The 25,927-nt window shown below is 34.9% G+C and overlaps 2 protein-coding genes across 2 annotated transcripts in view; one reads left to right on the top strand and one right to left on the bottom strand.

The window, feature by feature from the left end:
• Nucleotides 1–25,927, top strand: part of Btaf1 (B-TFIID TATA-box binding protein associated factor 1) — a 98,355-nt gene that overhangs the window by 41,313 nt on the left and 31,115 nt on the right. The window contains 9 exon segments of the mRNA XM_047552672.1: nucleotides 8,042–8,146; nucleotides 10,026–10,175; nucleotides 10,566–10,708; nucleotides 11,558–11,732; nucleotides 13,169–13,372; nucleotides 19,448–19,874; nucleotides 20,917–21,107; nucleotides 24,516–24,669; nucleotides 25,054–25,163. Coding sequence (XP_047408628.1) covers nucleotides 8,042–8,146; nucleotides 10,026–10,175; nucleotides 10,566–10,708; nucleotides 11,558–11,732; nucleotides 13,169–13,372; nucleotides 19,448–19,874; nucleotides 20,917–21,107; nucleotides 24,516–24,669; nucleotides 25,054–25,163 — 1,659 coding nt within the window.
• Nucleotides 21,644–22,785, bottom strand: LOC124984710 (small nuclear ribonucleoprotein-associated proteins B and B'-like). Its single transcript, XM_047552674.1, has 3 exons — nucleotides 22,601–22,785; nucleotides 21,953–22,481; nucleotides 21,644–21,805 (listed from the first exon to the last, which is right to left on the bottom strand). Exons 1-3 carry the CDS (start codon nucleotides 22,755–22,757, stop codon nucleotides 21,766–21,768), a joined length of 726 nt encoding a protein of 241 aa, XP_047408630.1. The 5' UTR covers nucleotides 22,758–22,785; the 3' UTR covers nucleotides 21,644–21,765.

Consider the following 25,927-nt stretch of genomic DNA (forward strand, 5'->3'; position numbering starts at 1 on the left):
TTCCTTTCACTTGATCTTTTTATTTAACATATAGATTTTATTTTTAAGAATAATTTTAGATTTACATAAAAACTAAGGGAAAAGTACAGAGTTCCCCATATACTTTTTTATCCCCTCCCACTGCCCATACAATTTCTCTGTTGTTAGCATCTTGTATTAGTGTGGTACATTTGTTAAAATTGATTAGCCAATATTGTTACAGTACATTAGGGTTCACTTTTTATGTTGTAGATTCTGTTTTTTGACAAATACATAATAATAACATATATCCACCTTTACAGTATTATCAGAGTATTTAAACTGCACTAAAAGTCCCCTGTACTCCTCATTCATCCCTTCTTTCCACTCCCTGAATGCTTGGCAACCATTAATAATCTTACTGGCTTAGTTTTGCCTTTCCCAAGATATTATACAGCTGAAACCATATAGTGTGCAGTCTTTTTCATATTGACTTCTTTCACTTAGGAATATAAAATTATTGTTTCTGTCTGTCTTTTTGTGGCTTGATACCTCATTTATTTTTAGCACTGAATAATATCCCATCATATGGACACACCACAGTTCATTTATCAGTTTACACTGAAGAATGTCTTGGTTACTTCAGGTTTTTGGCAATTAGGAATAAAGCTACTATAAATATCATTATGCAGATTTTTTATGTAAGTTTTCAACTCCTGTATGTTTCAGGGAGCACAGTTACTATATCATATGGTAACTATATATTTAATTTTATTAGAAATAACCAAATTATCTTCCAAAGCGACTGTGATTTTGCATTTCTACCAGCAGTGGGTAAGAATTCCTGTTACTTCATACCCTGGCTAGCATGTGTTGTCTTTATTTTGGTTCTTAACCATCCTCATGGATGTGTAGTAGTATTTAGCAGTTTCCTGATGACAGATGATGGTATCCATCTTTATATGCTTATCTGCCTTCTGTCATCTTTGTTGAGATGTCTATTCAGATCTTTTGCCATTTTTTAAATTGGGTTGCTTGTTTTCTTCTTATTGAATTTCAGGAGTTCTTTTTAGCAGGGCATGGTGGTACACACCTGCAATCCCACCTATTTAGGAGACTGAGGCCCAAAAGTTCAAGGCCAACTTGGGCAACTTAGCAAGACCCTGTCTCAAAATTAAAAAAAAAAAAAAAAAAATTGTAATGGCTAGAGGTAGCTTAATGGTAGAGCACCTACCTAACATTTACAAGGCCCTTGGGTTCTATCTCCAATACTGTCAACAAAACAGTTTTTGAGAACTGGGTTGTAGCTTAGTGGTAGAGTACTTGCCTAGCATGTGCAAGATCCTGGGTTCAACTCCAGCACTGCAAATGAATAAATAAAAATTTAAAACCTTTTTGATAGTATCATCAGTGAAATTTCCTATTTTATCTTGCCTTTGCCTTCAGAGTATCTTTTTTTTTTTTTTTACTTTCTAGGTATACATGACAGTAGGGTGTTTTTTGACATGTTATACATACATAGAATGAGTATAATTTGTTCAGTGTATCTTTTCATGGAACGTAATGTTGTCATTGAAACTTAATACTGGTGATTATAAATCATTTTGTACTTTGTCACTGCCCTGAGTTTTCCTCACAGTATCCTTACCACTGAAGTCTGTGGCTGTTCTTAATCTATCATCTTCAGTACATTCTGCTTTTGACCTTCACATATGTCCTTTTATATCCTTTACTACTTTTGTTTGATATTTTTTGTTGTTTTTTCAAATAATAGTATAAAGCCAGCCCTTCAAAAAAGCTTTCACAACTACCTTTTTTTTTTAATTTTGGAAAATTTTTTTTAAGTAAAGAGCAAGGAATTAAATCATTGGTGTTTCATCATACACAGCTGGCATTTGTTATAATTTTTGTCTTGTTTTACATTATGGTAAGAAAATTTAAAAATAAGCTGTGCTTCTGTTTAAATACCCTGTTTTCTAATTTACCTACTTTCTCCCTTTTATATATTTATAGAAAATATCATTTCTGTTCCAGTGCTTAGTTTCAATACAATCATAGTATTTCTTGAGGGAGAGGATTTAAGTCTTTCAACAAAAATTCTAGGACTCGGGATATAACTCAGTTGGTAGTGTGCTTGCCTCCCAAGCACAAGACCCTGGGTTCAATCCCCAACACTGCAAAATGAATGAATGAATGAGTGAGTGAGTGAAAATTCTAGGGACTGTAGCCTCAATTATTTGCAAAGTTGTTAGAAATTTATCATTGACTACTATATTAGAATTAAATTCCTGTCTTTCTTGGTCTTCAAATATCTAACTCTTAACAATTTTAAATCTACTTTTAATCTATTTCCATATTTATATCCAGAAGTCAAGAAAATATCCCAACTCCATCCCTGTATCCCAACTGTAATTATGTTATGTTCACTTGATCAGAATATCTTTGTACATGTCTCATCACTCTCCTTTTGCAACTCCCTGACCCCACCCTCACCTTCCTAAATGTCAGCCCTCTTTCTGCCTGACTCTATGTTCATAGAATAGGTCAAATCTTTAGTGCCACAAAGCTACCAACTTCAATAACTCACTGTGATTTTTCTGTATTTAAAATATTATTTAGATAAAAGCATTATTCAGTGAAAACTTAATTTTTAATCTTGTGATCATAGCAACATGTACTAAGGATCAGAATAAACTATGTCTGGCACTGGGGTTGTGACTCAGTGGTAGAACACTTGCCTAGCATGTTTGAGGCACTGGGTTTAATTCTCAGCACCACATATAAATGTAAAATAAAGGGAAAACATAGAATAAACCATGTCTGATGGTATCCTCACAAATTGTTTGATAGTTACTTATTGACTGATTCATAGTTATGTACAAACTTGTTATGCTATTCCATGATCTCTTAACTGCAATTTTGAAATCCAAAACTTCTTGTAAATTGGGCCAATTTATAAAACTATTCATTTGATTGCAAACTATTCTGAAGAGAGGCTCTTTGTAGTTTTTTTTTCCCCCACTTAATGTGCCTATTCACATATTTTGCTGCAGAAATAATATATTTTATTCAAGTGCTGCCTCAGACCTTATTGGGGGTTTACATTATATACAATACATACAACACCATTATTCTAAAATTTGAAAAATTCTGATGTGTGTGTGTGTGCTTGTGTGTGTGTTTGTGCACGCATGCATGCGTGCACACACCAGAGGTTGAACCCAGGGGCACTTAACCACCGAGCCACATCCCCAACCCCTTTTTTTACTTTTTGTTTTTTTATCTTGTGCCGAGCCTCACTAACTTACTAAGGCTGGCTTTAGTTATCTGTCTGTTATCCTTCTCCCTCAGCCTCCCAGGCTGCTGTTATTACAGGTATGTGCCTCTACACCTTGCAAATTCTGAATTTTAAAACACATCTGGCTCTCGGCAATTTGGATGAGAAATGATAGGCCTCTAGTATTAAAATTTGTGCTTACTTTAGCTTGCTTTCCATTTTCTGAGCTGCTTCCTTGCCTTTTCTCCCATCCTGGTGTTGCTAAATAGTTGACGTTCTTATATAGAAGCAATCATAAATTAAAGATAGTCAACTGGAGCATGATTCATCATTATTTTTACCTCTTCAGTGGTATAACGAAAAGATCCTTTAAACAGAAGAATCTGTGTTCTAACTTTGGCTCTATCATCTGTTAACTTCTTGACCTCAGTCAAGATTATTTAGCCCTCTTTGGTTAAATCCCTCAGCAGCCTTCCTCAGAATTGTATGGATCAAGTGAGATGATGTTTGTGAAAGTGCTTTGAAAATGTTAATGCTATAAAAATAAATAATTAGTAGTTCAGATAGTAAAACACTAACACTTGCTTTTCTGAGAATTCTTATAACTTGATAATCTTATTTATATTCTGGGGTATGGTATATTTACACAAATGTACTATTTGTATATTTATATAATATTTAAAAGTAATAATGATAATCTGAGCTATTATTGGCTTGTTTTATGCTAGGAGTTGTGCTAAGCACTGTATATGAAGTGTCCACTGCTGTTTATTTTGCATTTGAGAAAACTGATGATCAAAGATTAAGAAATTTTCCCAAACCCACATAAGCTACACAGCTCACATTGAGCTGCTTACTTCAGATTCAGATTCAAGTCTGACTTTCACCTTTAACCTACATTTTATATAGGGACAAAATGGATTGAGTGTTGGTTGAATTGTTTTCCCACTTCTGAATGTGGAGTCATTTTAAGTACAAGTAATAAAATGAATCTCACTTCTGAATATTAGTAGCTGTGTTCTGGTTTCAATTTTTTATGTATACAACTATTCTTCTCAATAATTCCAGAGTAATTAGGTGAGGTCAAACTTGACTGTAACTGGGTAAATCACTACCTCATGAAGATTGATGCTTCTGTTTTCTTGAAATTATTCTGATTATCTTTAGTAACTTTTTTGTTTTCCCTGATAAAATTGGAAGACTATAAGGAAGATGTCCATATTTTTAAATTTTGCCCATTATACATATAGGCATGTCCTTTTCTAAAATGTCTTTAAATAAAACCATGATTAATAGTTATGAAATCTTATTTCCATTATATTTCCCTGTGGCATACCATTACATCTGTGAAAATGTTTAATTCCTGTGTCTTTACCAGTGAGTGATGTTAACACATGGAAGTATTGTGAAGCTGGGCTTCTTGGGGAGCACAAAATAGAAACTCTTAAGAAAACCAAACTGGTATCAATTGGTTATGACTTACAATGGAGGTGTGACTTTCTTTACTGTCAGCTTGGTAATCAAATGAAGGAATTTACCATTTGTTTTTCTGTTGTCTTTTTAGCCAGGAAGTGTTGGTACATGGAATAGTGTATCTATGAATGTTTGTGTCTGCCAGTGAACTACTGGCATGATATATCCAGTTAACTAGTTTTGATAAGCACTAACTGTTATAGCCAGAACTTGACTCCATGATGTAGAAAGATATATTCCTAGGTATTAATCTCCTATGGTGCCTTGGTCTACTGACTGGGTCAGCTCTTCTATTCAGTTTACATCACAGTCACTTTGTGAGTCATTCTGAAATTTCAGTTACCAATATGTTAACTTTTTTGTTTAAAGGACAGACTTAGTCATTATATGAAGACATACATGAAACTGAGTTGAAATCAGAGGCATTTAAATCTAGGACATTAGAAAATTTCACCACGTACACGTGTAGAGAAGGAAACAAAAAACCAAAAGAATGGACTTGACTTAAAGTTTGGCATTAGAGAAAGTTAACATAATTAGGTATTAGCCATATTCTATGAAGATATGAAAAGGGAAGAGCAAAGTTGAGATATTTAACTTTTCAGTAAATGTTAATTGAAGAAATTAGAACAAGGCATTATAAATGGTCTTAATGTAGGTTTGACAAATGTATAATGTCATGTATCCACAATTACATCATAAAGAATAGTTTTAGTGCCTTAAAAATCTTTTGTGTTCTACCCATGCCTCTTGTCTTCTCCCTGGCTCTTTTAAGTAATTATAGTATAGAATTGACTAAAATAACAAACCAAAGTTTGTAGTCTGAGAAGAAGTCTACAATTTATATTACATTTTCCTGGTTATAAATGGTGATGGTGGAAAGGAATCTACAGATATAGCTTTGGAATCCACAAACAACTTTTTGAATTGCCAGTGGTGGAGTTGAGGATAGGGGAAGAGTTGGCAAATATAATGGAGAAAATCAAGAAATGAAAGGAGATTATGGAATTGGATACAGTGGCACATGTCTGTAATGTACCAGCTGCTTGGGAGACTGAGGCAGTAGGATCACAAGTTCAAGGCCAGCCTGAGCAACTTAGTGAGACCTGTATCAAAAATAAAAAACAGGGCTGGGGATATAGCTCAGCTGGTAGAGTGCTTGCCTCGCAAGCACAAGGCCCTGAGTTCGATCCCCAGTACCGCAAAAATAAAATAAAATAAAATAAAAAACAACAACAAAAAACCCACAAGAGAGATTATGAAGGACTAATATTAAGTTATTTGTATATCACTTTTACAACTTTTCTACTTCTGTTAAGATTGTCTAATTCTCTCTGGTGAAAAAATAGAAATTTATTTTCTTCTTCCTACTTTCCCTTCAATAAGAAGTAGAATTATGGTTTACCAGCTTAGTGAATGTGCTCCCCCAGTTGATGATTTTTGTAAGGTGTTTTAAACTTCTCTCAAACCATCTTGAGAGCGTATAATCCAGGTCCTATATTTGTCATTAATTTTTCACTGGCTAGAAAATTATAGGTAGCTTTTTAAGGTACACACATATTATCACATATTATCCCTAGAACATGTGTTTCTGAAATTTCAGTTAAAAATAATCAAATTTCTCTTTAAGTCTCTTCCAGAAACTGTTATTTATTGTGTTCAGAAAGTCATGATAAAGTTTGGGTGATAGGTATTGTGAACTAATTTATTTGAATTTTTCTGGTGGTTCTGTTCAAAATGAGCTTATAATTATTTGAATAGCATTGAGAACATGTACAGTTCATTGTACTGAGAATTCTGGGCACACAATAAGGTGTTTGGTTACATACTATTTGGCTACTTACTTAGTGGACTTTTGAAAGGTTGAGAAATTCCTTAGTTTAAGATTCTTTTTTTTTTTTTAATTATTTTTTGCATTTTGATTCATTGTACACAAATGGGGTACATCTTTTCATTTCTGTGGTTGTGCACAATGTAGATTCATACCATTCATGTAACCATGCATGTACATAGGGTAAAGATGTCTGTCTCATTCCACGATTTTTCATATCCCCCCTCTCATTTCCTTCTACGCAATCTGAAGTTCCTCCATCCTTCTCTCATCCCCCCACCCCCTCACCCCCATTATATGTCATCATCTATTTATCAGGGGAAACATTCGGCCTTTGGTTTTTTGGGATTGGCTTATCTCACTTAGCATGGTATTCTCCAACTCCATCCATTTACTTGCAAATGCCATAATTTTATTCTTCTTTTGACTGAATAATATTCCATTGTGTATATATACCACAGTTTCTTTATCCATTCATCTGTTGAAGGGTATCTAGGTTGGTTCCACATCTAGCTATGTGAATTTGAGCTACTATAAACATTGATGTGGCTGTGTTACTGGAGTATGCTGATTTTAAGTCCTTTGGGTATAAACCAAGGAGTGAGATAACTGGGTCAAAAGGTGGTTCCATTTCAAGTTTTCTGAGGAATCTCCCCACTGCTTTGCAGAGTGTGCACCAATTTGCAACTCTGCCAGCAATGTATGAGTATACCTTTTTCTCCACATCTTTGCCAACTTAACATAGGCTTGAGGAACCCCTTGATATTGGAAATAAGATGATATACCAAAATATGTACATATGTGTGTTTTCTTTCTTTCTTTCTTTTTTTTTTTTTTTTTTTTTTTTTTTTTGTGGTGCTGGGAATCGAACCCATGGCCTTGTGCTTGCAAGGCAAGCACTTTACCGACTGAGCTACATCCCCAGCCCCAATATGTGTGTTTTTCTAAGAAAAGAGCAGACACAGCTTTCATCAGATTTTTGAGGGGTTCCTTACCTGAGGTAGATTAAAAACTTAGCCTTAATTTTTTAGTGAACTCAAAAGTACAATTTTCTAGTTTGGTGTTATCTTAAAACTCATTACATGCATTACTGATGAGCACACAGAACTTAAGCTCTGATCAGGTAGCATAGTAGCAATAATCCATTGATATTCCAAATTTTCCTGACAATGCAGTGATGTCTGATATAACCAAGGAGATGCTGCTGGTTACAGCTGATTCTTATGGTGGATAATTTCACTTTATTTGAGTGTTAATGCTAATCAAGCTTTTTTTCCAGCTCCCCAGTGATTGTTTTCTATGTAATTTGTCCAAACCATTGGAATAACAAATATGGTATTTGTTTTCTCTCAATCTTATGAAAATCTATCACCAGTTGAACCTTTTTGATAAAGCCATGTGATCTTTTCATGGTAATACTTATTTGATTTAAACTTCAGGTGAGCTAACCACAAAGTATTAAAATACTATACTATACTTTTTGATTCTGTTTTTGTTTTCAGAATTCTTCATCTTGGCTTATACCTATCCTGCCTGATATGCTTCGGCATATTTTTCAGTTCTGTGTTTTAGAAAGCAGCCAGGAAATTCTGGATCTCATTCACAAGGTACACAATGAATATATCTTTACCCCTCTTTCTATAAATTTTGTAGATTTTTAAAAGTTTCATAATTTCTGTACTATGGATCTAGGATTTTAAGAAATTAAAAGTTATCCAAGAGATTTGTAAAGTCTAGCAGTCTTCATAATTGACAGGAAACTAGGCTTTTATGCAGTATAATAGTTAAGTTCTGATTAGCCATGCTTCTTCCTTCTTTTTTTTTTTTTATTTTAAAACAAACAATACAAACTATTTTAGTCTTTCTTAACATGTAAGACACTACCTCAAAATACTTTTATACCATTTTTTCAAGTATTGCACAATATAGGTACAAAACTAATACTTACGATTAGATTTTCTTATATAATATATAGCAAAGATCTTTAAACCGTTAAGAGAAAACATATTATTTTGAAAAAGCCAGTATTCATATATTTTTAATTCTACCACTAAAGGAATACCCTGTACACAATTTTTAGAATACTTGATATCTTTAAGATGCATACTTTATAATTTCAGTTAAAAAATAAATACAGCCTGAAGCTGCTCCTGTCACAGATCACTATAGTAAAAAGATATAAGTGCAATACCATTTTATAGAAACAATATATATCCTCTGATATTTTACAAACTTCGTGCTAAATTAAATAATACAATTAGAAAAAACCAATAAACCCACTTATTAGTGCTGCTATTTCACTTGAAAAAATCAATCATGTCCTTGCTGTATCTTACTGTAAGAAGCCATATCTGTGTCAGTATAAAATGACTTTGTGCTTGGTTGGCAAATGCTTTCATTTTTGTAACCAAGCTTGAATGTGTCCTTTAAGCTTAAAAAAAAAAAAAATTCTCAAGGAGGTGAAAAAAGTCCCCTTGGGCCTGTGCATTTTAATTTGTATGATACACCTTTTTAAAAGTTAGCCATAACAAGCTGGAATTGCTGGTTAGAATAGTGTGTGTTATTTAAGCTAAAATTCAAGCCATCTACAAAAGACTTCTCATTCTGCCTTCTTATTATGTGACCTTTAAGGCACTGTTTTAAGCACTTTCTGAAAGCCTCAATATAGAAAATTATACAGGGAAGAGTGATGTTCTTCAGCCTCATTTTACAGTTTACAGTATTCTTATAGATGTATGTATTTGGGGAGGATATTGATAGTATAGGAAGTCTTAATTATCATAGTTTAGGCTTGTAGTTTTTCTAACTTAGCAAGGTTAGTCATGTGTTAAAGTCTTGAAAAGAGGAGTCATTTGATATATTTTATAGCTTTTGTTGGGGAAAATGGCACTTCTGTCTTGAGGATTTTGAATTGTCAACCTCTGAGGTAGCTACCTCATTGTTAGCAACTGTGGATTTTTAACAGTGAAGTTATTTCTGCATGCTGGTTCTAGCCAATTTAATCTTAGGCATCAATAAAGATACCTTATTAAGTAAGATCATGAATTGAGACTTACTGTTTTTAATTCACCTAGGATATTATTGCTTTGAAATTTAGTAGTGAAAACTTATCCAGAGCTATTATCTCTTGAAGTGTTTTGTTGATATAATACTGCATTTTATCAAGCCCTGTGATGTATGAAAATAATTGTTGTGCCTTAATGAGATTTTGACAACTTTTATTTTATGGGCATATTTTAAAGTTTTCCATAAAATATCGAAGAAGATTCTGTTTTCCCTTTTTTTTTTAATTGACTTTCCTTTGCATTACTTCTTGTGGTATATAAACCCATCCAAAAACAGCATTTCAAGTAAGCCTCTGTTGAGTTTTAAAATTAATCTCTGTGCCATTCCTACTTTTTAAATTTTGATTCAATATCCCTAAAAATAAATATTAGGTTTTGCTAGCACTGAAAATGTACTGTCATGTCCTCCTTTATTTTTTAGGTTTGGATGGAACTCTTGAGCAAGGCATCAGTTCAGTATGTGGTAGCAGCTGCTTGCCCATGGATGGGTGCTTGGCTTTGCTTAATGATGCAGCCTTCTCACTTACCTATTGATTTAAATATGTTACTAGAAGTAAAAGCTAGAGCCAAGGTAAGTATAGCAAGACATAATGTATTTGTATATTCAACTCAATCTTCTTTTTTCTTTTGGGAGGCACTGGGGATTGAACCCAGGACCTTGCACATGCCAGGCAGGTACTCCACCCCTGAGCAACCCCCAGTCCTCAGCTTACAGTTATTATACAGTAACAATGTAGGAAATTCATATTGTTTTATTATTAACAATAAAAATTAATTTAACATTAGTAAGGAGAAATTGTTTTTTATTAGGACTGTGACAAGGTGAATAGTAATTTTTATCCATTAAAATGTTGTGAAGTGTATTTTACTGGGGTTTTATCAATATTTTTGATGTTGTCCATTAAATTTTAATGTTTCACCTTCATTGTTTTTTGTTTTATTTCTTCTTTCTTTTCTCTAGGAAAAAACAGGTGGTAAGGTACGCCAAGGCCAAAGTCAAAGTAAAGAAGTACTTCAGGAGTATATTGCAGGTGCAGACACCATCATGGAAGACCCAGCCACCAGGGATTTTGTGGTTATGCGGGCCAGAATGATGGCAGCTAAGTGAGTATATACTAGTATTGAGTAATCATAAATTTATAAGTCTGACCTTGAGATAAATCAGCTCTCAAGAAGAGAAAAAAAGAGTCCCTAACTAGATGGAGATCTAGATCTATGAGCACTACCAGCCACGTTTGTCTTTTTAGGTAGATGAACAAAACCTACAACATACAGATCAACTAGAACAAAAACACATTCAATTTAAATGTCACCATATTCAAAGACCTATACAATGTGCCCATAACTGAGTTATGGTAGACTGCTTAACCAAAAAGAAACATTCTAAGCCCTAAATATCAAGTGATTGACATGGGCTCTTACTTTCACAAAAGCTTTCCTGGAAACCTGCACTTTTCTTCCCAGGAAAATTCTATATACAGTCAGAGAGCTCTACCCTGGGTGTGTCACTCTTCTTTGCTTTGAGCTGAGTCTGCAACCTGCCTTATGGGTGTATATCTTTGCTTTGTTACCCTTTAATAAGTCTTTGCTTGTGACTTGCTTTCATGCATCCTAAAATTTTTTCAGCAGGGTAAGTAAAGAACCCACCTGGGCTAAGATGAGTTCTCAAATCCCCCATAAAGGGACTCCCCCAAACTGTTATCCCAGGACAGCCTCAGAAGTCATTTAAACAAGATTCCTCTCATGTGAATAGTAATCCTTCCCTTATCACACTTGTTATAGCCTATGACAAATTTAAAGCAAGTAAATATTTTTAATTTTTTTGCTTTAAAAATAAAATGCATATTTTTTAATGATAAGATAGGAGTGAAATCCACTGGAAGATTTATGGCCTCAGCAGGGGAAATTATTTCAGGTAATTTTCTATAGTAAGTTATTTTTTCTCCCTTTTAGATTGTTAGGAGCACTTTGTTGCTGTATTTGTGATCCAGGTGTAAATATGGTAACTCAAGAAATTAAACCAGCTGAATCCCTTGGCCAGTTACTACTCTTCCATCTCAACTCCAAATCTGCCTTACAAAGAATTAGTGTTGCTTTGGTAATCTGTGAATGGGCTGCTTTACAAAAGGTAAGATTTTGCCCTGAAAGTAATAAAGACAGATTATGTAAACTAATTTCCATTAGCTGTTAGGATAATTTATATTTTACAGTATAAAAGTGAGATTTTTCTCTACTAAGATCCAACAGTTATAGAAAAAGTATTCCAAACTATATTGAATATTATTTCACTCTCATTTACCTTTAACCATAGTTTTTCTTAGCACTTCTACCCATACCTGAGACTACCCATATCTGAGTATGCCCATATTTAATACTTATTTTTGACCCTGCAGTCTATTAAGAAAAGTCCCTATCAAAAACATGGGTATATACAATAGTCTAGAAACTGGGTTATAGTATGCAATTGGTCCATCATTTCTATATATATCTCTTAGTACTGAAACTACAAAAAGTGGCTTTGTGTTTTAGAGCTCTATTTTGAATGGGTAGTAGCAAGGGCAGAATTTTTATTGGAGGAGAAAGAAAATCTCTGCATTTAAACCCAAATCTTCATATAACCAAATAAATCATTCTCTTTTAGCCCCTTTAACCTTTAACTTCTAATAAGATGTATGATTTTATGTAAGACTTGTTTCTGGAAATTTAACTGTCTGCACTTGCTGTGAGAGTTGCTTGTTACTGCCTCTTAGCAGTGTGTCAAAACTGTGTCTAAAAGTAACTGAGCCATGCTCTATTGCAACTGAGACCCCTGCTTTGCCTCTGGAAAGAAGCAAGGCTCATCTGTTTTTAGGCAGGACTCGGTGTGCTGGAGAGGCAGTGATGCTGTGTTTTTGTGCCTCTCAGACTCAGCAGCAAGTGTTGACAGTTCGGTTTCTGGACCCTCACAGAGCTTCTCTGGATTTACTCTGTGAAGCCCAGGCTGATCACCCAGATCCCACAGAACCCCTCATGGCTCACCACTGAGGCCATTCCCCCTCTGGTTGGGGCAGGCAACAACCAGAGAGAGTGGGAAGGGTTAGTTAAATTTGGGGGCAGGTAAGTAGCTTTTAAATTATATATCCATTTTTACAGTATGGCATGTAAAGCTATGGTCTAAACTGTTAAGAAGTCTAATAATGAGTTTAAATAACATTTTTAATGCATGCCAAATGTTCTTTTTTGACTGATTTTTTAAAAGTTTTAAAGTAATATACTTTTAAATCTGTGCTATATTTATATATGTAAACATCAAATAAATTCAGTACAGTAAGGAATGAAGAAAAATAAATTGTAATGGAATTATAATAGTTCCAGTGCATGTTCTATAGTCATTCATATTAAAATTTTAGAGCAGTTTGGATATAATACCTTTCTCTGTGTAACTAATTGTTGTTCTGGGAGAAACAACACAGATTCAAAATCAGTAGAAATTTAGAATTTGGTAGTCTGCAAGTGAAGATTTATGTATCAATAAAATTGTGTTTATATATTTGCCCTGAATATTTGTTGTCTATTATATTTTAGGAATGTAAAGCTGTTACCCTAGCTGTGCAGCCACGTTTACTTGATATCCTTTCAGAACATTTATATTATGATGAAATTGCTGTTCCATTCACACGAATGCAGAATGAATGTAAACAGCTTATATCATCATTAGCTGATGCACATATTGAAGTTGGTAATAGAGTAAACAACAATGTTTTAACAATAGATCAAGCTAATGACCTGGTGAGTAACGAAGTAACTTTCTTTATTTTAGAGCATGAAATAAAGATTAGAAATTTGTCATAGCATGTTTGTCAGAAAAGTACACTATTTTGTTGAATCTTTCTATCGCCTGGTAACCACTAATCCCACCCCTTTAGAAAGTTTATTTCATGTATTGACTTTTCTTGAAGAAGAGAATGGAGAAAGAATTTTTTTTTTTTAACTCTACTTTTTTTTCCTTTTTTTTTAAAGTACTGGGTAGTAACAGTATAGGGCCTCATGCATAGCAAGTACTTTGCCACTGAGATACATCTTCAGCCCTTTAAACTCAGATACAAATTCTGACAAACAAACCAGTGTATCTTTATTAGAAAAAGTTGTTACATTTTGTTGTTTCTTAGTCCCTGATTGAGATGGGCATAATATAGGAAAACCTTGAATAAATTCCTCAGTGTTTCTCCTTCCTGCTCCCAATATAAAAATGGAAATGAAAATTCAAACACATTGAAAAAAGTGAAAAATTATTTGTTAACCTTATATACTCGGCAATTAGATTGTGCAGATGACATTTTGAATATATGCTTTGTCACATATATATTCAAATATCTACCCTTCTTTCCAAACCATCAATCCTTCTTATTTTTAAATGCATTTCTAAGTAAATTTCAGATATTTGTATACTTTAACATATATATGTAATTAACTAAAATTTAATATTTATTTATGGGTTTTGTTCTGTTTTGAGGTAAAATTTACGTATTAAAGTACACAAATCTTAGGTGAACCATTAGATGAATTTTCACAGATACATACACATGTAAAACCCAAACCCTGTCAAGATAGAAATTATTGTCACTACTTCGTAGTCAGTCCCTTCTTCTCCCTGCTCTCAAGTAACCATTCTTTGCCCCAAGGTAAATTAATTTTGCATCTTTTAGAATATCATATAAATGTAATTATACACTGTGCTCTAAAGATTTTGTTGTTGTTTTGTTTTGTGGTACTAAGGATTGACCCCAAAAGGGCTCTACCACTAAACTATAACCCCAACATATTTTTATTTTTTTGAGACAGGGTCTCATCAAGTTGCCCAGGCTAACCTTGAACTTCTACCTCAAACCTTCTGAGTAGCTGGGATTATAGCATGGCTTCAGCATGTTTTAAAAACTCATCCATGTTACGTGTATTAATAATAATTCATTTTGTTATTGCATTTTATGACATTGTGTGAATATTCCAAAACTAGTTTAAGCCATTCTCCTGTTGATAAACATGGACTATTGCCAGTTTGGGGCTATTGTGAGCAGAGCCTCTATAAATCATTTGTATACACATTTTTTGGTACACATATATTTTCATTTTTCTTTGATAAATATATAGAAGTGGAACTGCTGAACCTTTTTTTTTTTTTTTTTTTTGCGGTACTGGGGATCGAACTCAGGGCCTTGTGATTGCAAGGCAGGCACTCTACCAGCTGAGCTATCTCCCCAGCCCCAAGAACTGCTGAATCTTAAGATAGTTGTGTTTTGTATTTTATTTTAGAATACTACATAGAGGATAGGGGTATAGCTCAGTGATAGAGCTCTTACCTGGCATTTGCAAGGTAATCCCCAGACCTGCAAAAAACTAAAATTAAATTTTAAACACTACAGACTTTTCCCCAAAGTGGTTCTATCATTTTACCTCCTAACTATGTGTGAGTTTTGGTTGTTTCCCATCATCACCAACATTTGGTATAATCAGTGCCTTTAACTTTAGCCATTCTGTGGTTGCATGATGGTGTCATTGTGGTTTTAATTTTCATTTTCTTGATGACAGATTTTATTTTATTGGCCATTTCTATATCTTCCTTTCTGAAATGTATTCAGGTTTTTTGTCTACTTTTAGTTAGGTTGATTCTTATTGAGCCATAGGAGTTCTTTACATATCCTGAATACCAATCCCTTGTCAAAGAGATGCTGTCTGAATATTTTCTGGTAGTTTGGCTTGCCTTTCAGTATTCTAACTGGTATCTTTAGAAGAGCAGATGTTCAAATTTGTGGTAAAATCTAATTTATTGATTGTATCTTGTGATTTAAGGAACCTTTTCCTGTCTCCAAGTAGTGAAGGAATTTGCATACATTTTCTTCTTAAGTTTCATAGTGTTAGCTTTTATGTTTGGATTTGTCTTCTGTTGTTGTTGTTACTGGTTCAAGGAATTAAACCCGGGGTGCTTAACCACTTAGCCACATTCCCAGCCCTTTTTTATATTTTATTTAGTGACAAGTTCTTCCTGAGTTGTTTAGGGCCTCACTAAGTTGCTGAGGCTGGCTTTGAACTTGGAATCCTCCTGCCTCAGCTTCCCCAGCCACTGGAATTACAGGTGTGCACCACCACACCTGGCTCTTCCATCATTTTTTTGCAGTGCTGCGGATCAAACTGGTGGCTTCATGCATACTAGCCAAACACTTTGTACCACTGAGCTATAACCCTCATGATCCATCTTGCACTAATGTTTGGGTATAGTTTGAAGTTGAGGTTGTTTTTCTTAATATATCTAGTTTTTCCAGCATCATTATTGAAGAAATTTTCCCTGTTGGATTGCTTTGGCATCTTTGTAAGAAATCAGCTGAAGAATGTGTGTGGGTCTGTATCTGAATCTGCTTGTCCAAACTGTCTTTCCTTAACACCAGTGTCTGAATACTGCAACTTTTTACTTAGTTCAGTCTGTGAGTTTAGTTAGTATAAATGAATTATTCCTGGGTTACAGAATTGAGAAATTGAGCTACTTGTTTGTGTTTGGCCTGGTGAAATAATGTTCATTTCTTATTTCCCTGTCTGGCTGAAAAATAATATAGTTGAAATTTTTTTGTGCTCACTAATGAGAGAAAGCTAAACTTGTTATTTTTATACCCAAGTTGTTCTTTGGTAAAGTTGTTTTCATGCCTAGAGTTAAAATTCCTCAAGAGTTTCTTTATAATTAGATTCCCTTCCTACTATTTCGGGAAACTTTTAAAAGTTTCAAATATCCCTCTTCTTCAAGAAGGACCCTTATTTCCCAGTGAAACTATACTATTCTATTTCTTCAGTTTCGTTAGTCCAGTGGTTTTGACTTAGGATGGGAGTAAGCATAAATATCTGGAAGAAAATATTGAGAGGTGGGTAATTTTAAAAGGTACCTGTAGTAAGAGCCCTTTAAACAATTACTGAATCCTTGTTTTCCTCTTAACTGCCAGATAAGGGCATTTACCTGAGATAGGTATTTCTGTCTTTCTCTCTCCATTCTCTTGATTTAGTTCTTATCATGTGCTATGTTATCTACTCTCAGTCATGTACTATATTATTGACTCTCAATCTTATGTTCTTCTATTAAGCATTTTTATTTGAGTTATCTCACTGCCACTTCAGACTTAACCAAAAGTAGGATTTTTCTGTCAGAAAATTTCATGTTTATCATTTCTGTGTTTCCATTTTCACAGTTCAAAGTCCTTGATACTTTAGGTCTAGATTCTGATTCTTCTCTAAGGCTCCAGGCAATCTCTGGTCCATTTCATCCTTCATGATTTGCTAGACTAGTATTAATTCTTTTATGCCACTCTGATTACATCCCTCCCTTGCTTAAAATAATTTGCTTTTCCTTGCTTTTTAGGTTTTTCTTACTTTAATCGCCTTCTCTAGATTTCCCATCTCTTTTCTCCTCATTACTTTCTCAGACTTCTGCCAAGCCTAGTTAACTTTCTTCTTGCATACATATACCACACAGTGTCTTTTCTGTGCCCAGTCTCACTTCTATGCCTGTGCTCCTGTTCCTTTGAAATTTCCTGTCTTTAGCCCTCTACACTCACCCAGAGTTCTTTTCTTGATAGTTCTCCATTTCCATCTTATACTCAAACTGTGATAAACTGTTTTCAGTTCCTTAGAGGGCACCCTTCCTTTTACTTGTTACCTCACTTCATCTGTACCTCTAACCCCAGACTTAGCCATTTGTAAACCAATCCAAAAAGCCAGGAATGGTGGTATGCACTTGTAATCCCAGCTACAAAGGCAGTGGGGTGCTGAGATGGGAGGAATTCTTGAGCCCTGGAGTTCAGGCAAGCTTGGGAAACAGAGAAACATCTCACCTAAAAATAAGTTAATTAATTAACAATTAATTAGTTTTTAAAAAAGGAAAGACAAGGAAAAGTGTAACTGCCTCTGGCAAGTCTTCACTAATCTATTCTGCTAAGAAGGTGTTTGTTTTCATTTTGCTTATAGTTGTAGATGGACAGACTGCCTTTATTTTGTTTATTTTTATGTGATGCTAAGGATTGAACCCAGTACCTCACACATGCTAGGCAAGTACTCTGCCTCTGAGCTACAGTCCCAAACTTCTGCTAGGAAGTTTTAAGTGACCGTGGTTAAATGATTGAATTAATTGGGGTGATTGTCTTTTCCTTGATTGCCTACAATCATTGGAAGTTGACAAAAGTAAACATAGTGTATTTTGGACAGTGTTTGCAAACTTTTAGCGGTGTATCCTATTTCAAATAATTCTTGTGCAGAACTCAAAACGAAGTGGAAAGTATAAGCTAGAAATGGTATGTGATTTTTTTTGTTGTTCTTTTGTGGTGAGCAGATTGACAGTTAAACTGATATAGTTTGCTAGTCTTTGGCATTTTGTAGTGATAAAATAAGAATAAAAAACAGTATTATTGGTATTGTCCACAATGAAATTGATAATTTTTAAGTATTAAAAATTAGGCTTGGGGCTGGGGATATAGCTCAGTTGATAGAGTGCTTGCCACCTCGCATGCACAAGGTCCTGGTTTCAATCCCCAGCACCAAAAAAAATTTAGGCTTTCTGGGTATGGTGATACATGCTTGTAATTCCAGCAACTCAGGAGGTTGAGGGGAAAAAAGGGGGGCTCTCCATTAAAAAGAAGTTAGATTTAAAATTTTCCAATGTTACAGGCTTTCCTGATCAATAAGGATCTACCTGTGGAAGCTTTTAATAATTGCTGCTACTATCAAGATTTTTTGTTATATGAACCATCACATAGTCTTTATGTACATGAATGTTAAGAGCCACATCATTCATAATAGCCAAAAAGTAGTGAAAAACTCATCAGTAACCCACTGATGAATGAATATAGGATATAGTGAAAATTTATATCACATGAAATGTTATTTGATCAAAAAAGGAAGTATTGATACAATGCTACAACATATATGAACTAAAGGCATCATACTAAATTATTAAAACAAGTCACAAATGACTACATAGCTTATGATTCTGTTTATATGAAATTTACAAAATAGGCCATTTTGGAAAGACAAAGCAGATAAGAAGGCTCCACAGGGCTGGGGAAAAATGAGGAGTGTTTGCTAGTGAGTATGAGTATTCTTTATGGATTTATTAAAATGTTCTAAAATTTTGATTCATAACAGTATACTAAAAATCACTGAATTGTAAACTTCAGATGGGTTACTTTTATGTTACGTGAACTATATTCAGTAAAGTTATCTAAAAAAATGGACTGGACAGTCTTTAATGAGGTTTGTAAAGTTGTCTAGAACAGCAGTCTTCTAGCCTTAGATATGTCTTGGTAATTAAAAAAAAATAATGGCTGCTGCACCTGCCCCGCCCCCCTTCTATTGCCTGAGCATTTCTACCAGAAGGGAAGTCAGAAAACGAACAAAAATAATTCAGTTAGCATTACTTAACCACTTTGTAAATAGCTACCATAAACATTTTTGAATTGGAGAGAATATTTTTTCCCAAAAAATTTGTAAATTTTGATATTAACAGTTTTATATTTGCATATCACTTTCTCATTTCATCAAAGTACACTGTTGGTGTTGTGATTTCCCCCTCAAACAAATTAAATATATTTAAAGGATAAGTAAGTTTATTCATCTCGAAAGAATGTGTCTTTCTTCAGGAATATAATTCTAATGTTAAGTTAGACTATGGTAAACTTGAGTTGGGAGGTTTTAGGTATTTCCTAGTTTACTAAAACAATATTAGATAATATGGAACTCTTATGAAACAGAAAACTTGCTGTCTGCTGTTTAGGAGTTTATAGTTTATTGGGTTGATGTAATTAATGAGTTTTTATTTCTTTTTTTTTTTATTAGGTCACTACTGTTTTTAATGAAGTCACATCAACTTTCGATTTAAATTCTCAAGTATTACAGCAATTAGATAGTAAACGACAGCAGGTCCAAATGACAGTTACAGAGACAAATCAAGAGTGGCAAGTGTTGCAGTTGAGAGTGCATACTTTTGCTGCATGTGCAGTTGTGAGCTTGCAGCAGCTTCCGGAGAAATTAAATCCTATCATAAAACCACTAATGGAGACAATTAAAAAAGAAGAGAATACACTAGTGCAAAACTATGCAGCTCAGTGCATAGCTAAACTTCTTCAGCAATGTACAACAAGGACACCCTGTCCCAATTCAAAGATCATTAAAAACCTCTGTAGCTCACTTTGTGTGGACCCATATCTAACTCCTTGTGTAACATGTCCAGTACCAACACAAAGTGGCCAGGAAAATTCTAAAGGTATATATCTAAACCTTCATATGGCATAGAAAAGGAATTAACTATTTAAATTTGTTTTCATTTATTTATACCTATAATCTAAGCACAAACCCACATCATGTTAGAGCCATTTCCCCCATTTTCCATCTGAGAGAAAAAAGCTTGGTTACAACAAAATTCTTTGTTACTGCAATTTGCTGGTCAATCACAATCCTCTTAAAAACAAATAAGCCAGTCGTAAAAGACCTGATATCTGACTTAAGGTGACTGAAATCTGTTGAGACAGGTATTCACCCTTTCCTTCATCTTGAAAGCCATCATTGTTGACTTAGTAGACTTGAAAACAATAGTATCAAATGTTAATGAAAGTTCTTCCTTTTGTATTTTGTTTTCTAAATTTAGTCTTTCATGAGATTGAACTCTGTTTAGTAAATAATGCTTAATCAGTTTTTCTGTTTTCTTTTGGAGAATTCATGTGGAAAATAACTACTTTCAGTAGGCTGATATCAAAGACCAGTGTTTCTTCACATGACTCAGTCCTACATGACTTATATTTTTGTTAATAAGATTTTAGAAAAAAAAAACAAATTATTGAAAATGTAATAGATTTGCAACTTTGATGCTATATAAATCTTGCAGAAAGTGAACTGGAAGAAGAATGAACATTTTGAATAATAACATAAAAATACAAGGGAGGGTTATCATCTCTTCCCTCTCCTTTATTAATGTATGAGGTAGGAATAGTCTGCAGTGGTCAAGTTTTCCTGAATTTATGGGGACCCTGAACATTCTTTTAGAGAAAACTTTCTTGAGTTATTTTTAGTGTTTCTTGTGCACAGCCATTCTTGCCTGTGATATTTCTCTTTGTTCTTATGATTCTACAACTTTGTGTTATAAAACCTATGCAGGTAGATTATTTTGTTGCCATTCATTGTCTTAAAAAAAAAAATGTCATTAACTTATAAAGAATTGAGACCTTAAATAAAGATTTGTGTCTCCTTTAGAGCAGAAAACATTTGGTTACCTGTATTATGATTAAAAAGCTAACTTTTTTCCTTATCAGGACCCAGCTCAGAAAAAGATGGGATGCACCATACTGTAACGAAGCATAGAGGTATAATTACACTCTATAGGCATCAGAAAGCTGCTTTTGCTATCACAAGTAGGCGAGGTCCTACCCCCAAAGCAGTAAAAGCTCAAATAGCAGATCTTCCTGCAGGAAGTAGTGGGAATATCCTTATTGAACTTGACGAGGTAAGTAGGTTTTTTTCTTTGAATGTTTTGATTTTCAAACAGATATCTAGCTTACACATTGAGAACTAAGTTGTCATGTCAGGTTCCAGATCTGTATTTTTGTACTTATAAAAGGACTAGTATCAATAGCTTTTTTTTTTTTTTTTTTAATTCAAAAACTGTGTTTAATTATATGTACGTGTGGGAGAAAGTGTGACCATTGTTCTTCTCCAAATATGGTTTTCATTTTTAGCATTTGCTTCATGAAGAACCAACAAGCTATCTAGATGAGTGTTTTCCCAAGTGAACATATACCAATTCACTCCTTACCAAGAGCATATGAATGTTTATTTCAACGAGCTGAAGTTTTGAGTTTGATGAGAGAAAATGTCTCAGTCCAATTTTGCAGATCTCTTATTATGGGACTATATCAGATGCAAAGGTGTAGTATTTTATAGGGAAGCAACTAAGATTAGGGCCAATTTTTCCAAGGCAACCCTTTTGGATCTATTAAGCACCCAATATATCAAAGGATGCTTACAAATGGATACATCAGGTGCATTTACAATATTCTCTTGAGAGTTTATTATAAACCAGTCTCATAGGCCACAAGGAAATAAAAGGACTATGTACAGCCTTACGGGAAACAGGCAGGGAGCTGAGGAGGGCCAAGATGAGTCTAGGGCCTTGGTGGGCGCATTCCCGGGGGAGGGGGCCCTGTAAGGGAAACTAGACAATCCGGTGAGACTCCAGGAACAACAGCATAACAAACAAACAGGTGTGTGGTAACGTGGCCCTGGGGGATCGGGCCCACGCCTCTGTGGAGCTACTTCCATAACTCTGTGGCCAAGGGTCAAAGGAGGCATCGCATCCCTGGGGGAGGGGGCCGCATTCCTGGAGGTGGCATGCCCATCGGGGTCCCTCGTCCAGGGGGAATCCCCATTGGGGGACCCATGGGAGGCCTCATACCAGGAGGCGGGCCCATCATGCCTGGAGGGGGTGCCCCTCGGCCCATAGGTGGTGGAGGACCGCCACGGCCTGGTGGATACTGGGTTGGAGCCCCTGCAATACTGGCAGTGGCAGCAGCTGCAGCAGCTGCAACAGTGCCTCTTCCTTGTGGGGTCATCACCTGTTGGGATGGCCCACCAACCCCGCGGACTGGTCCAGCAAGACCTGCAGGAGCCTGGGGCATAGGAACACCAGCTGGGATTCCTCTGCCAGCAGCCCTGCCAATTCCTGGGCCTCCAGCAGCTCCAGCAAGTGGCACTCGAGCAATGCCAGTATCTTTGGGAGGAGGTCCTTCTACTGTCATTGAGACCAGGTTCTCCCCTCGAAGCAGCACCAGACCAAGGACTCGTTTCTCTTCCCTTTCTGCTTGTTTGGAGTTCTTCGGCCCTGAAGAGGGTGAGAGGCTTCTTAAAGCAGTTTCAGACCAGGCTGCATTAGGAGAGCCCTTTAGGCTACAGCTTTACAAATAGGTAATGAGGCCAGAAAATCAAGCTCTCCCCCCTCACACACTTGATTCCTGAACTCATCACAATCACAGAGGATCAAATTCATATGCTTGTCGAAAGCCTTGAAGGTACCAATGAAGATCCGGCCATCTTGCAGGATGCACCTCATCCTGTAGTCAATGTGCTGCAGCATCTTGCTGCTCTTGCGCACAGTCATGGTGGCGGTTCTGATGGCTTTGATTCCCGCCGGATTCGCCTCCACCGAGGCCTAGACGCCCGCCAACAGCCGGATCAATAGCTTTTTTGAATACTCTAGTGACATGGTCCAGCAAAACAGCAAAATTATTAAAGTTTCTCATGTCTTTTATAATTTTTACCAACCTAACTTTTATCTTCCTAGGCAAGAAACCCTCTTGATGGTGGGTACATAAGCTCTTCATAAATACATAATTCACTCCCCTAGTGTTGACTGCAAAGAAGATATTAAACAAGAGTAAAAAGTTTTCTCAGTCCTATTGGTGTCCAGAATTTCTGTTGAAATTCAGACAATAGTTTACAAATGTGAGATTATCACAACCCACCTGACTTTTGGTCAACTTAGAATTTATTAAATGTGTGATATGAGAATAGGAATCTAAACTTCATGTGAATAGCCAGTTATCCCACTATCAAAACTTTTCTTCCTTGATTTATAATGGGCCCTTTGTTATATATCATGCTTTACATTGTGAGGATTTATTTCAGTTTTCCAATCTGTTTTGTAGGGCTTTCTGTTCTTTATTTATTAATAACTTTTTTAAAGACAAATAATAACAAATGACAAGTGTTTGGTTTCGAAAATTTGAGTCACTTTATTAACAATGAAATGAATGTCTAAATAGTTTGATTGCAAGATGTAGGAACTTACCTGGGTTCAGCAGTAAACTATTGGTGCTAAAAGACATGTTTTTGTAAAATATAAACCTATTTTAAATTTCTTTTAAAAATCATCCTCTTAAGTTACTCTCTATCTTGTCAAATACTCTTATGAATGTTGCCAGGCTTAGTGGTACACACTTGTAATCCTAGCAACTTGGGAAACTGAGGCAGAAGAATCGCAAGTTCAAGACCAGCCTCAGCAACTTAGCAAGGCCCTAAAGAACTAGTGAGACTCTGTGTCAAAAAATAAAAAAGGACTGGGGATATATAGCTCAGTAAGCACCCCTGGGTTAAATCCTTGATACAAAAAAATATAAACAAAAAACAAAATCAGTAGTGTGAAATCTTTTTTCACTAGTTATATCTCCATAGTTTCCAACAAAATTTTTACTGTGATTTTGGTATTTTTTCCTCTGTGGGTTACATAGCTTTTCTAATACTTTATAGCATTTTTCTTTTCTTTTTTGCAGTGCTGGGGATCAAACACAGGGCCTTGCACATGCTAGGCAAGTGCTCTACCACTGACTGTATCCCCAACCCAATCTTTCTTCATCTTAAGATAATTAAAAATATGTATGTTTCTTTTGTGGGGGGAGACAGCCTTATATGGACCGTAATGATTGTCAAATAAGACATTATCAATCTTGTGCTTAAACATGTCTTATTATGTCCCTTACATGAATGTAAATAAGGATATGTCATTTCATCTGTCTTCTAACTGCTAAATTTCCTTGGGATAGGGAAAAGAATAAAACAAAACAAAGAAGGGGAAAAAAAAAATATCATTTAGGACTCTTTCTAAAAACAGCACATATTGTTTTATTCCTTATCCCTAACCCTCAAAAATATTTTACTTAGGATACAAAAGTCTCGTTAGGAGTTTTAGTCCTACGTAATTTTAATTATTGGAAAATGTTTACAGTTGTTGTAATTGTGTCTGATAATTGCTTCATTAGTTAATGAAAGCACTGTAAATTCTTTAAATTCTCTTGATAAAATTTTAAATGCATTATACTTTTTTCCTGAAATTATGTTTTCAACTAATATTTAATTTTAGGCCCAAAAGCCTTACCTGGTACAACGGAGAGGAGCTGAATTTGCCTTGACAACTATAGTGAAGCATTTTGGTGGTGAAATGGCAGTGAAGTTGCCACATCTCTGGGATGCTATGGTTGGCCCACTGAAGAATATAATTGATCTAAATAATTTTGGTATGTATATATTTTTATGAGTTCCAATTTTAACATGTATCAATTAAATGTCTTTGTAAAATAAAAAAAATGCCTGTTTATCCCAGATATCTGTAAGTTCCAAAATGGAAGTTGATTGAAAACATTCTAATTTTTTTAATGGCATTGTTTCCTTTTTGCTTTTTGTTCCATTTCTAAAAAGAGATACTCTGAAATGGATCATTATTATTTACTTCTTTATTTGCTTTGAGTGCAGTACCCCAGCACTTAAATTAAGGTCATAGCATTTAAACATAAAACAAAATTAACTCCTGTACTATCTGGGGAGATGCTAAAAATTTATGTGGGCTCTAGATTTTGAAAAATTAATTTGCAAAGTGATACAGACTTAATATATTTGACTAGATGGAAAGTCCCTCCTGGAAAGGGGAGATGGACCTGCTCAAGAATTGGTGAATTCTCTGCAAGTTTTTGAAACAGCAGCAGCTTCAATGGATTCCGAACTTCATCCCTTGGTAACTTAACTAATGCAGGTGTAAAATTTCTTCAAATAGAACAAATGGTCTTATTAAAAAATCTTAAGACTTGAAAAATGCCACTTCATGTCATCCCTCTTAATTACATTTGTTTGTTTATTTGTTTGTTTAATATGGTATGACTTTATTTCTCCTTTGCTGACAGCACAGGAGTGCTTTGTGAGCTGGGTACATGAATGATAGAAAGCTCAATCTGGAAACTTAGAATAAGGGACATTATGGAAAGGGCACTGATGCCTCAGAAACCAGGTATAAACTGGAAGGAAAACCAGTAGCCCTGCTCAGACCATCCCAATAATATAGCTCCAAGAAGGGAAAAACATGGGTAATAAAGCTTGTTTCCAAGATAAATGTAAAGTTAGAAGGAAATCACCTAAAACACAACTGGTCAGTGTCAAAGATAAAACACTGGTTTGTTACTTTACTATTACACTTCTTATGAAAGAATTGGAACAGGAGGAGGAAGAGAATTAGTTGTGTTTTTTCTATAGAATAGTATTGTTTTTTGTATATACCTACATTAGGAAGCTTCTTGCAGTTGTACCATTGTGAAGTTGGCTCCAGTTCTCTATTGTTAGCTAACATAAGATTTATAAAAGTGAATCTAAGAGTAGAGAAGAATAAAGATTTTTGTTCATGTAGTATAAAGTATGTCCTTTTACTTGATAAAATTTTGTTAATAAAATGGGTACCGTTGTGTGTACCTATAGTCTCAGCTTCTCAGAAGACTGAGGCAGAAGGAT

The sequence above is a fragment of the Sciurus carolinensis genome, chromosome 5, assembly GCF_902686445.1.
Source record: "Sciurus carolinensis chromosome 5, mSciCar1.2, whole genome shotgun sequence".
Taxonomy (NCBI): domain Eukaryota; kingdom Metazoa; phylum Chordata; class Mammalia; order Rodentia; family Sciuridae; genus Sciurus; species Sciurus carolinensis.

Coding starts and splice junctions, on each gene's coding strand:
- LOC124984710 (XM_047552674.1), bottom strand. CDS start 22,757: ATGACTGTGCGCAAGAGCAGCAAGATGCTGCAGCACATTGACTACAGG. Junction 22,482..22,600: donor TGAGTTCAGGAATCAAGTGT/GTGAGGGGGGAG, acceptor CACCCTCTTCAG/GGCCGAAGAACTCCAAACAA. Junction 21,806..21,952: donor CCCCCTCCCCCAGGGATGCG/ATGCCTCCTTTG, acceptor AGTTTCCCTTAC/AGGGCCCCCTCCCCCGGGAA.